This window comes from Centropristis striata, chromosome 7, assembly GCF_030273125.1.
Source record: "Centropristis striata isolate RG_2023a ecotype Rhode Island chromosome 7, C.striata_1.0, whole genome shotgun sequence".
Classification (NCBI taxonomy): Eukaryota; Metazoa; Chordata; class Actinopteri; order Perciformes; family Serranidae; genus Centropristis; species Centropristis striata.
Window position 1 is genome coordinate 16521197 of NC_081523.1, and position 13399 is coordinate 16534595.

The 13399-nt window shown below is 38.1% G+C and overlaps 1 protein-coding gene across 1 annotated transcript; it reads left to right on the forward strand.

The window, feature by feature from the left end:
• Window positions 1-132: 132 nt before the first annotated feature.
• Window positions 133-12086, forward strand: ppp2r2aa (protein phosphatase 2, regulatory subunit B, alpha a). The gene is made up of 10 exons (XM_059336412.1): window positions 133-557; window positions 1817-1894; window positions 3536-3633; window positions 4279-4444; window positions 4617-4729; window positions 5538-5715; window positions 6751-6915; window positions 7251-7420; window positions 7567-7658; window positions 8672-12086. The coding sequence occupies exons 1-10, from the start codon at window positions 551-553 to the stop codon at window positions 8949-8951; spliced, it is 1347 nt and encodes a 448-aa protein (XP_059192395.1). The 5' UTR covers window positions 133-550; the 3' UTR covers window positions 8952-12086.
• Window positions 12087-13399: the final 1313 nt, after the last annotated feature.

Genomic DNA, 13399 nt, shown 5'->3' on the forward strand with positions numbered 1-13399 from the left:
CCTGTGCGCGTGGGTTTGTTCGATTTTATTTATGGAAACAATCCACATGGGCGGGGTTAAAGTATTAAAGGGTTTTCTAAATAAAGTCTTCATGATGTTTTATTGAAAATTAAACGCGCTATAAATCATTTAAGCTGACGGGGGCAGAAAAAAGGAGGCACATCGCTGCCGGCTCAGGAGTCGGAGAGATTAAAATCTCATGGTGCGCCCTCGCCGCTCTCCGTTGGATGCCTGCTGAACGCCGCCCGCGTTGCGCCATTTTGAAAGTGTAATGCTGGGAGAGGCAGAGGCGAGGGAAACCTCAAAGTAGAGTGCAAAGTCGAAAATTCACTGCTGAGGATTGTAGTTTACTTTCTTTGGTTTAAAGCTGTTTCGTGCTGTCTGTACCAACCGGACCGACGACTTGTGCGGTCTCCGGAGCTCCTAGCAGCACTCCCCGGTTTATTCCTCCAGCTCCTCGGTCAGAACCAGCCAGCCGACCCGGGTCAGCACTGCTCCAGTCCAGGGCCCGAGCCCGCTGCAGAGACACCCTCTGTCTGAGTCGCTCACCATGGCAGGTAAAACTAGTAAGCAATGGCTGTCGGAGTGTCTGCGGTTTAATCAGCATGCAAAAGTTATTATCCAGTTTAGCACAGATGATGGGTTCCTCTCTGTAGCGCAGGCTAACTAGCAAGCTAGGATACTTCCAGGATGCTAGTGTGTGTCACTGTCAGCGTGAAAGTGAGAGTTTTTCCACACTAAACATGCTTAAACTATTCCCTGTGCCTTGGGTTATGCAAAGTTATTTTTTATGTGCAATAAGTATGAAGTAGCATGCGAATTTGTTCTCATATTGTGGTTTTAGCTACATTAGCACCAGGCTAACGCGTGTAAAGTTGTATCTCGTCACCCTGTTAAAATAATCGCCTAACTCATTTTTTCAAGTTTTGCAGGAAATACAAAAAACTTCACCAAAAGTGTAACATATGACGTGTATTGATAATTTAACTAAAAAAGGATGTAACAAAGGATGGCTATTGGCATAGTAATAACACTGTGTGTAAATTATGTAACTTAAGATAAATAAGTCATTTAGGCTTTTTTTTTAACATGCCTTTGTGACTTGAGTAAAATATGGTACCACTTTATTTTGAAGGTGTCTACATAAAGGTCACACAAGCCCATCAGAAACATGACATGACAAGTATCATGAGCATTAATGTTACTTCAAAGTGCCATTAATGTTCATGACACATCCCATGTCATGTTTATGACACACTCATGTCACTCTTATGTAGACACCTTCAAAATAAAGTGTTACCATATCTTGCTTAAGTCACAAAGGCATGTTCAAAAAATCGCCGAAATCATTTATTTCTCTTTAGTTACATAATTTACACACAGTGTTATTACTATGCCAATAGCCATCCTTTGTTACATCCTTTTTGAGTGAAATTACATGTCATATGTTACACTTTTGGTGAAGTTTTTTGTGTTTCCTGCAAAACTTGAGTTAGACAATTATTTTAACAGGGTGACGAGATACAGCTTTACACGCGTTAGCCTGGTTCTGTTCAAAAAATTGCCTAAGTCACATTTATTTTGACTTATGCATAATAAATCCGCTTAAGTCACACACTTGACATAGGCCATTATCTTAAAGGGGTAAAATCACATGATCTGATCAACTGAGGATGTAGGCGATTTTACCATAGGTGCCCGGCGTCATGAGATGATTTGGGCAAAAAAAACAATTTTGACAAAAAATGACATGGGTAATTATTTTAACAGTGTGATGATCTGATGGTGTTGAAACTTGGGTTTGTGTTTCATGCAGGGGCCGGTGGTGGGAACAGTGATGTGCAATGGTGCTTCTCCCAAGTCAAAGGAGCAATAGAAGATGATGTCGCTGAAGGTAAGTCCATGTGGTGGTCGCTGAACAGTTGTACTGCCTGATTGGTGGTATTTTTCTAGTTCTCTGGGTGCATTATGGGTGCATTATTTCCAGTGTGTGTGATGTTTACATATTTGGGAGAGAAATGCATATCCAAATTAAATAGGGGCCTTTTTTTGTTTGTTTGTTTTCTGTTCTTATTCTTCTCTTTTTTTTTCTTCTTTTTTTTTTTTTTTACCTCTGCAGGACAAGGGCATTATGTAAACAATTAGAAAGTTATTGAAGCAGTGCATTTTTTCGTTAAGCGAAAAGTTTGCTTTGGTTCAGCTTCAAATAGGTTTCACAGAGTGCATTGAAGTCCCACCTTCAAAGGGTCTGATCAGCCAAGTCAAAATAAAAACTTCCCCCTCAGCTCTATCGGTATCCAGCCATGCAGATGGTCTTATATTTTTAGACTTCTACTGCAAACCCGACACAATGGAGGAGAAGGGATTTTTTATTTTATTTGTGGTGCTCAAAGCATCACAAAATGACATGAAATACCTGAAAAACCTTGACAACAAAGTGTACTTTGCAAAACAATATAATCCACATTCAAGACGGATTTCCCTGAACTACTTTGTACCAAATAGTAGTTTCCACTATAAACCACAAGTGATTAAACTGATTAACTGGAACATTGTTTCCGGAAGTATGTTTTGCAGTTTTAACTGACTAGGGGTAAGTGAAAAAATAATTTTGTGATTTGGATGAATTGACCCTTCCTATTGATATTAACACAGTACATTAGGATAATTAATGCAAATAAAGTACAGATATTTGAGCCCATTGAGCAGGTAGTTTCATATACATATATACTGTAGTTTTTTACTCATTATATAAACAGAAAAACTAGCTGTTGATTGAAGCCGCCCCCCTTTTTCAGTTATCCAATGAGTTAATTTACAGGTTCACCAAACACCTATGTTTACAGTACATGATGGACTTATGTTTTTGTGTGTAATGGACTGCACAGTTGTTTACAGTAAGCTTTGCCAGAGAACAAGCACAAATGTGAAGTCTCTCCTTGTGTCAATACGTAGCAGAACACCGGCAGAAAACGTAAGACTACAATAGAGCAGTAGCTGCAGAAATACTCTCCTTCACTGCTCTCTTCTGCATTATATGAGTTTGTATGGAGTCAGATCGTATCAGGCGCTTTGTGTGCTGTGTTAAGAGAGGAACAACACCACAGTCTATATTAAGGATCGCACTAGCTCAGAATAGTGCCAGCCTGTAAACAGGGATTGATTGTTGTATTGTAGGATTTGATGAGAATGCTTGTCTTTGAACAGTGCTGAATAGCGGCAAATTGCAGGTTTTTAACCCCTCAAATAGTGATCAGTAGACTTTTAGTTCTATTACACAAGCACGTGGTAGTCTGTACAGTCCAGTAAGTCACTGTTCTGTTGTTTTCACCATGGTTGACATGATTTTCTTCCCTTACAGGTGACAAAACTTATGCAAATGTACAATATCTACAACGCTGCTGGAAAGATTTTATGCATAATTAGCAGGGAGTTAGTTGTTAAACCAGAAAATCTTTGCATACCAGTGCAAAATAGACTTGAGTACTAAGTAATTAATGTTTCTGTTATTCTAAATTCACTATTTTATTTGCAGCTGACATCATATCCACTGTTGAATTCAACCACTCCGGGGAGCTCCTCGCCACTGGGGACAAGGGGGGTCGTGTTGTCATCTTTCAGCAGGAGCCAGAGGTACGTTATGGTGACTCATCTGACTAAACTAAATGTACACACAGTGTATTCTTTGTATTTCACATTTGAAAAAAATCCTAACTAATTAAATATGGTTGTACATTTGACTGAATTCAGAATTCAAGCCCCTTATGGAAATAATGATTGAGAATGTTTAAAATGTAAGAAACTTTTTTCAAAACAAATGGGTTCTTATTTTGAGAAAGTTTCTCAATATTTTGAGGTTCAATTCAATTTGATTGGCTTTATTGGCATGAAAATTACAGTATTTCCAAAGCATACATTTACAGTTGTGTCAATCTACAGTACACAATAGCAATAATGTGAATGTGTTGATTCATATTAATTATGTATATACAATATGTATGTATGTTATGGATCATATGCAAAAACAGAATAATATAAATACTTTTATTTTGACATGTCCTTTTTTTTAAGGTTTCCCATTAATATGCTATACGATGACATAATTTTGAGGAAGTTTCTAATTATTATGACTTTAAGGGTTATGAGGGGTTAGCTTAGGTTTCATCTTAGTTTTTCTTTACTTGTGGAAAAGGGCTTCCCTAGATAATTTGCATTTGAAAAGAAAAAAATATTTAGTGTAATGATACTTGACCTTCACTCTGATCTGTCATTGTGTAGAGCAAGAATCAGCCACAGTGCAAAGGAGAGTACAATGTTTACAGCACCTTCCAGAGCCACGAGCCTGAGTTTGATTACCTGAAGAGTCTTGAGATCGAGGAGAAGATCAATAAGATTCGATGGCTGCCTCAGAAGAACGCTGCACAGTTCCTTTTGTCTACAAACGGTTAGTAAACCAGTATATTCTAATTTAACTAACCCACTGTAGTAAGTTTGTGTTGGTTATTTCAAACTAAAACCTATACATCTGTCTTCTGGAAACACCAGCAAGTAATCTACATAAACAGAGTTTCTTTTGTTACTTAAGATGGGTTTTTCTGCTTCTTTCTCATTGTCAGACAAAACCATAAAGCTGTGGAAGATCAGTGAGCGTGACAAGAGACCAGAGGGCTACAATCTAAAGGAAGAAGATGGGCGATACAGAGATCTCAATACTGTCACAACACTACGGGTGTGTATTTACTGCTTTATCACTCTCCGAATTGTGTTGGCACATGTATGTATGATTAATTGTGTGATTATTAACCTTGTTCTAATATGCAGTAGTTGATTGCACTCTGCATTTTAGATGTGCCTTTCGTGAAGTGTTCATACACTTGAGACTGATTGTGCACTATTAAAAGCTTATTACATTAAATTGTAATTAGTTGCAACAAAGGAAAGGTATTGTATAATTTCTTCTCGTCTTGCACTCCTTGAGGCACTGTCTGTGAGTTCTCATGCAGACAGTGACATGTCTTACCAGCACATGTGTAACTAATATCATAAACAATCGATTCCTGGAATGAATGCCATGCAGCAATTCAGGTTATCATGACACCTTTGTTTGACAAGTTAAAATGTCTGCTCTGAATAAAGTCTATTGAGCTGATGTTTCTCTCCATGTTTTTCCTCCCTGGTCATGTGCATCCTCCAGTATGGGACACAGAGATCTATATTTATTGAACAGTTTCTAAATATAGACACAGTTTAACAGACTAACCCGTTACATTGAGGCTAGACCATTTTTTTTGTTTGTTTAGAAGGCAGTTAACTCTTTCTGTATGTGTCAGGATTAGTCAAACCTTGTTTTTTTTTACCTGACACACTACCAGCAAAATCTGTTTTCGAATATTGTTAAACTGATCTGGCAGTTTCGGACATTTTTTGCTTATTTTTCAGATCTTTTTAAAACACACGATTTATAGGATGGAGGACAATATGATTATCACTCTTTCTTACTGAAATTAAAATGTTTCTAACCCTGCTCTTCTCCTCAGGTACCAGTATTCAGGCCCATGGACTTGATGGTGGAAGCCAGCCCGAGACGAGTGTTTGCGAATGCTCACACCTACCATATTAACTCCATCTCAGTCAACAGTGATTGTGAGACATACCTGTCTGCAGACGACCTGCGCATTAACCTGTGGAACCTGGAGATCACCGATCGCAGCTTCAGTATCCTTTGTTCTTTAATTCTGCACCGCCATCGTCTTGACATAATTCCTCATAGTTATTCCCATAGACTTTATTTCTCCTGTGGAAGGCGTTGCATCCCAAGACTACAAATTGTACTGGGAAATGCAACCTCTCAGGCCTTCAAAAATGTCTCCTAAAAAGAGTCATACTTGCGGTTTGTATTAAGTGACTCTAAGTACACTATGTACTGTGAAATGATCAGTTATGTCATGGTTAGTTTGGTTCTTTCCTTCCAGGTAGCTCTGACTGACTCACTGTCAGATTATAATCCCCCGCACACATCCTGTTCACCTGCCCACCACGCATCAGTCAAATTGGACACAGTCAGACGTGTGCGTCACTCAGTCCTTGCATCAACACTTAAACCCACTGCTTATTTTTCTGTTGTGCGTTCAGTCAGTAAATTAATCAGTCATATTCATTATATAAGCCATGCAAACGGTGAATCTGTGGCTCTGTGAAGATATGCTGGACACTTTAATGTAGACCAAATATTAGTAAAAGATAAATAATTTCATTGGTGTCTACCACAGTGTAGTACTTGATTCAACCACTAGATGTCCTTAAAGTACGGTTCTTTCAAGTTTTCCACATAGTAGCTCTAACATCTAAAGTCTACATTTAAAGAAAATGTGTACAGTTGATGCCATAGCACTTTTTGTGTAAAGAAGTCCTAAATTGACCTGACCACATGACTTTCTGTCCACATTTATAATCTATATTTTTATACCCATAGCTATGCAAAGCCCTTTTCCTTTCCACAGTTATCTAGAATAATTTATTGACTGTCTTGTCTGGTTTTGTAAAGTGTCCTTGGGTGACTTGAAAGGTGCTTATAAGTAAATTCTTGTTATTGTTATTATGATTTTGGCCTCTAGGAAAACGGCAATGGCAGGATGTGTTTGCATTAGTTACACTCTAAAAAACATTCTTTCATTTTATGTCAGAAGGAATTTTATTTAAAGTTGTGGAAATGTCTTCTTAGTGCTTTTGACCTTAACCTGACTTCTTCAGATATTGTTGACATTAAGCCAGCCAATATGGAAGAGTTGACAGAGGTGATCACAGCAGCAGAGTTTCACCCCAACCAGTGCAACACTTTTGTCTACAGCAGTAGCAAGGGCACCATCCGCTTGTGTGACATGAGGGCATCAGCACTGTGTGACAAACACGCCAAACGTAAGCCAAAATGTAATTTCTGATGTGTGCCTGCAGGGAAGCTGGTTAATTCTTTCGTATACCTCTGGTATGCTTAAGGAAACTGGATGGTAGACAATGAAACTTTGTTTTTTGTTGACAAAGAAAACAGTAGTGTGCTGTTTGGAATACTTAGCTTCACAGGCAATTGAAACAAGGAAAAATAAAGGATGCAAAGGAAATACATGTTTATGCAGTGCTACAGAGCAGTGTTAAAAAAGGTGCTAACACAAGAAATTTAGCAAAGTCCCTGAACTATAAAGGCACCTAATGACAGCCAGGGTGAACTAATGACATGCATCCTTTTCTTTTTTCAGAGTTTGAAGAGCCAGAGGATCCAAACAATCGTTCGTTCTTTTCTGAAATCATCTCATCCATCTCTGATGTAAAGTTCAGTCACAGCGGACGCTACATGATGACCCGTGACTACCTGTCTGTAAAAATCTGGGATCTCAACATGGAGACCCGGCCAGTAGAGACATATCAGGTGTGTAACTGTTGACATGCTTGGATGAGAAAAATACTGTTAACATCAGCTTCTTTTCTGCAGATTGGAAGGCATCATAGTCAAAATATACAGCTCCCTTGCAATTATATTTCCTACAACACCTCTCCACTACTTTCTTTTAACAGGTGCATGAATATCTCAGGAGTAAATTGTGCTCACTCTATGAAAATGACTGCATCTTCGACAAGTTTGAGTGCTGTTGGAATGGGAACGACAGGTGAGTACCTGGTTTGTTGCATGTCTGTTATATTAGGGTCAACTGTTGTTTCTCTGGTAGATTTCACCATTGTGAAAGTAAAACTTGAATTAGAGTAATCTTTAGTTTATTAATCCTTGGAAGTTCTCCACACTTTCAATATGCATGACGTATGCAAAAGCTGACGCTTATTTGATGCCTGAACGGGCCAACAACACTGGCCTTATCAATAACTGTGGTTATCTGCTCAGTGCAGACCCTATGGCTGACTTGGTTTGGGTGGCAAAAGGCTGTTCTGCTTATTAGGTTTGGGTTATGTTAGGTTACATACAGTCGTGTTTATTTAGAATTGTAAATAGATGCCATGGAGCATTGAAATACGACATGATATGCCAGTGAAATGCCAGCAATGACAATAATAAACTTTATTTCATACATGAAATGCAGCACCAAGTGCTTTATATTGAACAAATATAAAAATGAACATATTAAAACCATTAAATTCATAAAATAGAGGTAAAAAATATTGATAATAAGGAGTGAAGCAGAGTGCAGTCTGTTCCGTGTGCACACCTTTTTTTTTGTTCTGATGTCACCGACTAAAGGAGTCTTACTGTCCCAACAAACACAAATTCATAGATAGGTCTTGTCTAATAGAAATTAATTTTACAATAATTAACCCCAGAAAGTGAGGTTGCTTGATTTGGTTGAGTCCAGTATAAAACTGTCTCGGACCCTAACTGCCCAGACCCACCAATTGCAAACTAAACTTGAAATCTTAATGCAATCATTATCACATAAAAGGAATAAGAACTAGAAGTATGGCTCAGCATTTGACATGGATTATTAATCATCATCCTGTAAAATGCAAGCAAAACAGTTGAAGATGCATGAATAAGCATTTATAAAAGTGTGTGAGCACTTTATATTAATTTTAAAAGGTGTGGCAGTGGAAAATACACTTTTTGATTAATTATCCTTCCACTTATGTTGTGGTGTACGATCACTCACTTGTGCCTTGTCTCCCTCTGCAGCGTTGTGATGACTGGTTCCTACAACAACTTCTTCCGGATGTTTGACCGAGGCTATCGGCAGGATGTAACCCTAGAGGCGTCGCGGGAGAACAGCAAGCCGCGATCGGTCCTGAAACCTCGCAAAGTAAGCACAGGTGGGAAGCGCAAAAAGGATGAGATCAGTGTAGACAGTCTGGACTTTAACAAGAAGATCCTGCACACTGCCTGGCATCCTCTGGACAACATCATCGCTGTGGCCACCACCAACAATCTGTACATATTCCAGGAGAAACTGAACTAGCATTTATTGAACCACTTAGATCCCAGTTTCTGCTTGAGCCCCACTGCGCTGAATACAAACAATATCTGTCCGTCTTTGGCTAAATCCCTAAGTCTTGATATGATCTGCCCTTGAAAACTTCATGTGACAGTTTCTCTGTCAACAACAAACAGTGGCATTAACACAGTACATCCAAGCAGGCCATCACAACACATTTTTTCCATGTTTATGACAAATTTAAACATGCAGGGTTTGTAGATCTGCATCCAGAATTTGGGATTTATTGTCACAGGTTTTCTCCATTAGGAGCACTCCATTCACACGAGTTACCGTTTGCAACTCCACTACATCCCAAACCAAAGGGAAAATGTGTTAGATACACACATTTGGGCTAGTTTGTTTCATTGTTCTTTTGTGCCATCGTGACATGATTCATGTTTATGTCATAGCTACCAATTGCTGAGATGCTGTAGCTACCATGTTTTATTAGTTTGGAATTCTTTCTACTCTTTCTGCGTCTTTCTGTCACCAAGTTCCTTTTTCGTGCTGGCCTGAAACATTGCTGATACAAGCTGTCAACACTCCATATTTGCCCCAAGTATTTGTCAAGTTGCCAAGTTCACCTCTTCTTTCCTACTGTACAGTGTAGTTGTGCTGTTAAAGGACTATTCTCGTGTTTTATCATGTTTGAGCTCATTTTCTTCAATTAGTGTATAACTTACATTACTGCTGACCTTTGTCCATAGCGTATCAATATTTATTAGATGGTTTACATTAACTTCTCTTCAGTTTGAAAATCAGCTTTCTTGAAACTGATTTGACTAATATTCCATCACAGTGAACTTTTTTGTAGTCTTTGTTTAGGTCAAAGTAATTAGGGGTGGTAACACAGTTGCAAACAGGAAAAGTCTGTTCAAGCATACATCTGACATGTTTTATCAGTTAATGAGTTGGTAAACTTGGAGAATCAGGACAACCCGCTTGGACTTTTTTTGTCTGAAAGAGAAAATAAAACCAAGGGTGAAATTCTCCAAGTCCATGATTCGATTACTCTTACAATTGTAAGTTAAATTTGCTGCTACTACTGGTACTACGAAGCTGCAACGTTTTCTGTGCTCTGCCACATCTCAGAATGCAAATCACACCTGGCTGCAGGAGCCGTTCAGCTCAGACTTGTAGAATACAGCTGGTAGTTTGGTCGGCTGGAGGTTGATCGTACCTAAGGTACCAGACTGGTGTAAAATCCCTAAGTCAGTTATTTAAAATCTGCCTGTTTTTAGAGCCCGACTGATGCCAATACTGATTTTAGACGAAGGGGCAATTCATGGATAACCGATATGGTGGCCGATATAGTAATTTTTTGAACTGGAATGAAAATACACCTTTTTTTACATGAATTGTGCACAGACTACTCACTACTCTGCAGATGGTCCAGAGAGATACTTCCTCAAATATAAAAGTTTATTAATAGTATTTAACATTTCCATACATTATTATACAAACAATGTATTACATTGTCAGCCAATTCTATAAATCATAACTGAGAAAATAAAGAATAAATAGGAATAAAATAATGGCTAAAAAAGTAAAATTGCTGACTATTAAAAAAAAATACTGGCTATCACGCTAACATTCTGCATTAAAAATGGTGTAAAAATTTCATAACTGCACATATCGGACAGCTTGTACACCGATATGCCTTTGATAGGCCAATATCAGCTGTTAATATCTGTCGGGCTCCACTATTACATACAGGCAACAACGAAATTCACTTCATTCTTACCGAATAGCTCATAAAGGCCTTTGATGAGCTCAAAATGGCTTAAATGTTCACTGATATGGATTACTGATCTCAAGCTGATTGCAAGCCTCTAGGTTGATTTTCGTTATACATTGGAACGCCAAAATTTAGGAAAACTAGTCAGCAGTAATGTGTGTGCATATATCTAAATTCTAGTTAATGGCCAAAACATGTTTAAAAAAACACCAAAGTAGTCCTTTAACATGGTGACAAGAACGGCGTGTGCACGCATTGTGGTTTTGGGAGTTGAATGAGGGCTAATCATGCCAAAGTAACCAGTCCTATACAGTTATATTCATTTAAAGCTGTCTTACAGACAAGGTGCCCCTGGTCATTAAAAGCTCAGGACAAAAGCTTAAATAGGTGGAAGGGCATAATGGCGTGATGTAGCCTAGTTCTCTCGTGGCTGGTGGCACCGATACGGAGCACCGCTGCCAGATTCTCGTCCACAAAGCTTGTCATGTTGCCGCAGATTGACTGATCGCTTTAAACTCTGGATCTAGTTTCTGTTTGTAGAGGGGTTTTTTTTTATGATGTTTTGTACTGTACCTGATGAAACAAGAAAAAATAATCACTATAGCTGATTTATTTTTGTATGAATTAAGGCAATAGGATTACAGTCTGATCACTGTAGTTTCTTTAGCTGTCTATCTCGGACTGATTGTAGATGGAAGGTCGCCTGATGAGGTAACTTTTTGTCGTGACTTTGGGACATTTTGTTCATTCTGGCGGGTATTTCTAGACTTCTTGTGACATCAAGGGAGTGTGACGTTTCTCACGTGGGATGTCCAAAGAAAAAGTACTTTCAGGTGTCAGTACCTCTGTAGTCATGAGCACTATAACAGTTTATTTTTTAATTTGGCTGACTGTAACTGATGTTTATGTAGAACTTATATGCTTCTGAGTTAATTTGACTTTTTGTGCCATGGTTTTTTGTTTATGAATAATTTTGCTCGCTGTGAAAGAATAGGCCCTTTTTGGGTCTAAATGGGAAAGACGTTTTTAATCAACATGCAATGTTAAAACTGTTAAATCGAGTTCTCTCTCAAGCTAGTCAAGTCAGTTGACTAGGCAGAGTTACTGATTTTGAATTATTGTATAAAATGTCTTCTCTCTCCTGTGATGCAGGAAAATACAGACTTGTTTATTTAAAAATGGAGAATTTGCGAACCCACTTGGTTTGCAGATGACTGTTGTATGGAAGCGGTCATTAATGACTGTATTGAACATGGGAAAATACTTTTAAAAAAGATGAACTCTGCTGTTTCTCTGCTTCAGTCACACGCTGCCAATTATTTTCTGGAGCAAACAGGTTGATTAGAGCACAGTTTTCCACCATTAAAATTTTGTTTTGGTGACAGATTAAGCCATTGAGTCAGAGCTTGAAGCTTATTGGTCCACTGGATCTTATTTATGTAACTTAATGTGTCACAAAAACTTTTAGACGACTGATTTCCAATCACTAGGATGCCACCAAAATAAGTACACATCTTCATACGGGGGTGTTAAGCTACTAAAGAGTGTTGCTCTCTCAGGGCTCTGGGTAAACTTCTTTTTTAATTTTGCAACCTTTGAAAACTTTTCTTTAGTGTATGATGCAAGGTTGTGTGAGAGTCATTAAAGTAATATGCCACATAGTGAAACAGAAGTTTTCTTTAAAATAAAAAAAGTCTTATAGTAATTTGAGCTTTTAAAAGAAGCCCTCTTTGCAGACGCAGCAGAGGTGGTAGTCAGAAAAAAATCAGAAAAAGAACTAACCAGTAATCTTCTTCACTTTCCCCTCATGTTGTCTTCATAGCTATTGTTCAAGGCTTTTGTGTAAACCACAGAGACGTTCAGAAGAACCCTAATGCCTTTCTTATAGCATTAAGAAGAAATAAGATAATCAAGTATGTTTCTTGAACTTTCTGGCATGCCAGACAGGAGACTGCTCAGGGGAATTTACCGCTGCTCTGTGATCAAAACCTTTTACCTTCAGAGGAAAAAAAGGACTTTACTTTATGAAAACCTGCCTTACTTACAGGTAGATCATACACATTTTGAAATTCAGCTTGCTATTATGGTTTGTGAACATGAACCTTGCCCAACACACAAAGGATCATGCAATCTCAAGGAAACTGCCTAAATTGGAGTTATGAGGATTTTCCACTTGAAGCAGCATTATATTCATGTCTAAATGTATCACAGGAGTTAAAACGAAATGCACTTTTTATTTTTGTGAATTTCATTAATTTGTATGTTTTTTGTTAATTTCTTTCAAGGGGCTCTTGGATAAAGATTGTAGGAGAGTTTGGGTGATCTGTTTGGTGGGGTGGGGGGGCTACAAATGGTTCATTGTACAGCTTTGTTTGTCTTTGTCAAATGGAATAAAGTAAAAATTTAGATGAAAAGTAATAAAGAATTTCAAGCCTGAATTCTGAATAAAACGTCCTTTACAAGCTTTATGGTTTGTGTATGAAAGATAATGTGCTGTAAAGGTGAAATGATCACATGAAAAGAGACATTATTTGTTATTGTATAGCTTACAGTTATAAAACAAAGCCGAACATAATGTTTTCGAATTGAAAAGCATTTCAAAACATGGATAGGCTTATTTTAGACCCATTTTATCACCAAGGCAGAGTTCCTGAAGTGCTTTCCAAAGGACAAGATTATTTCCTTGCGCTGA

Excerpts from the sequence above, each read along its gene's own strand:
- ppp2r2aa (XM_059336412.1), top strand. Across the intron at positions 6,916-7,250 it reads GTGTGACAAACACGCCAAAC|AGTTTGAAGAGCCAGAGGAT; the intron begins GTAAGCCAAAAT and ends TTCTTTTTTCAG. Across the intron at positions 7,659-8,671 it reads TGTTGGAATGGGAACGACAG|CGTTGTGATGACTGGTTCCT; the intron begins GTGAGTACCTGG and ends CTCCCTCTGCAG.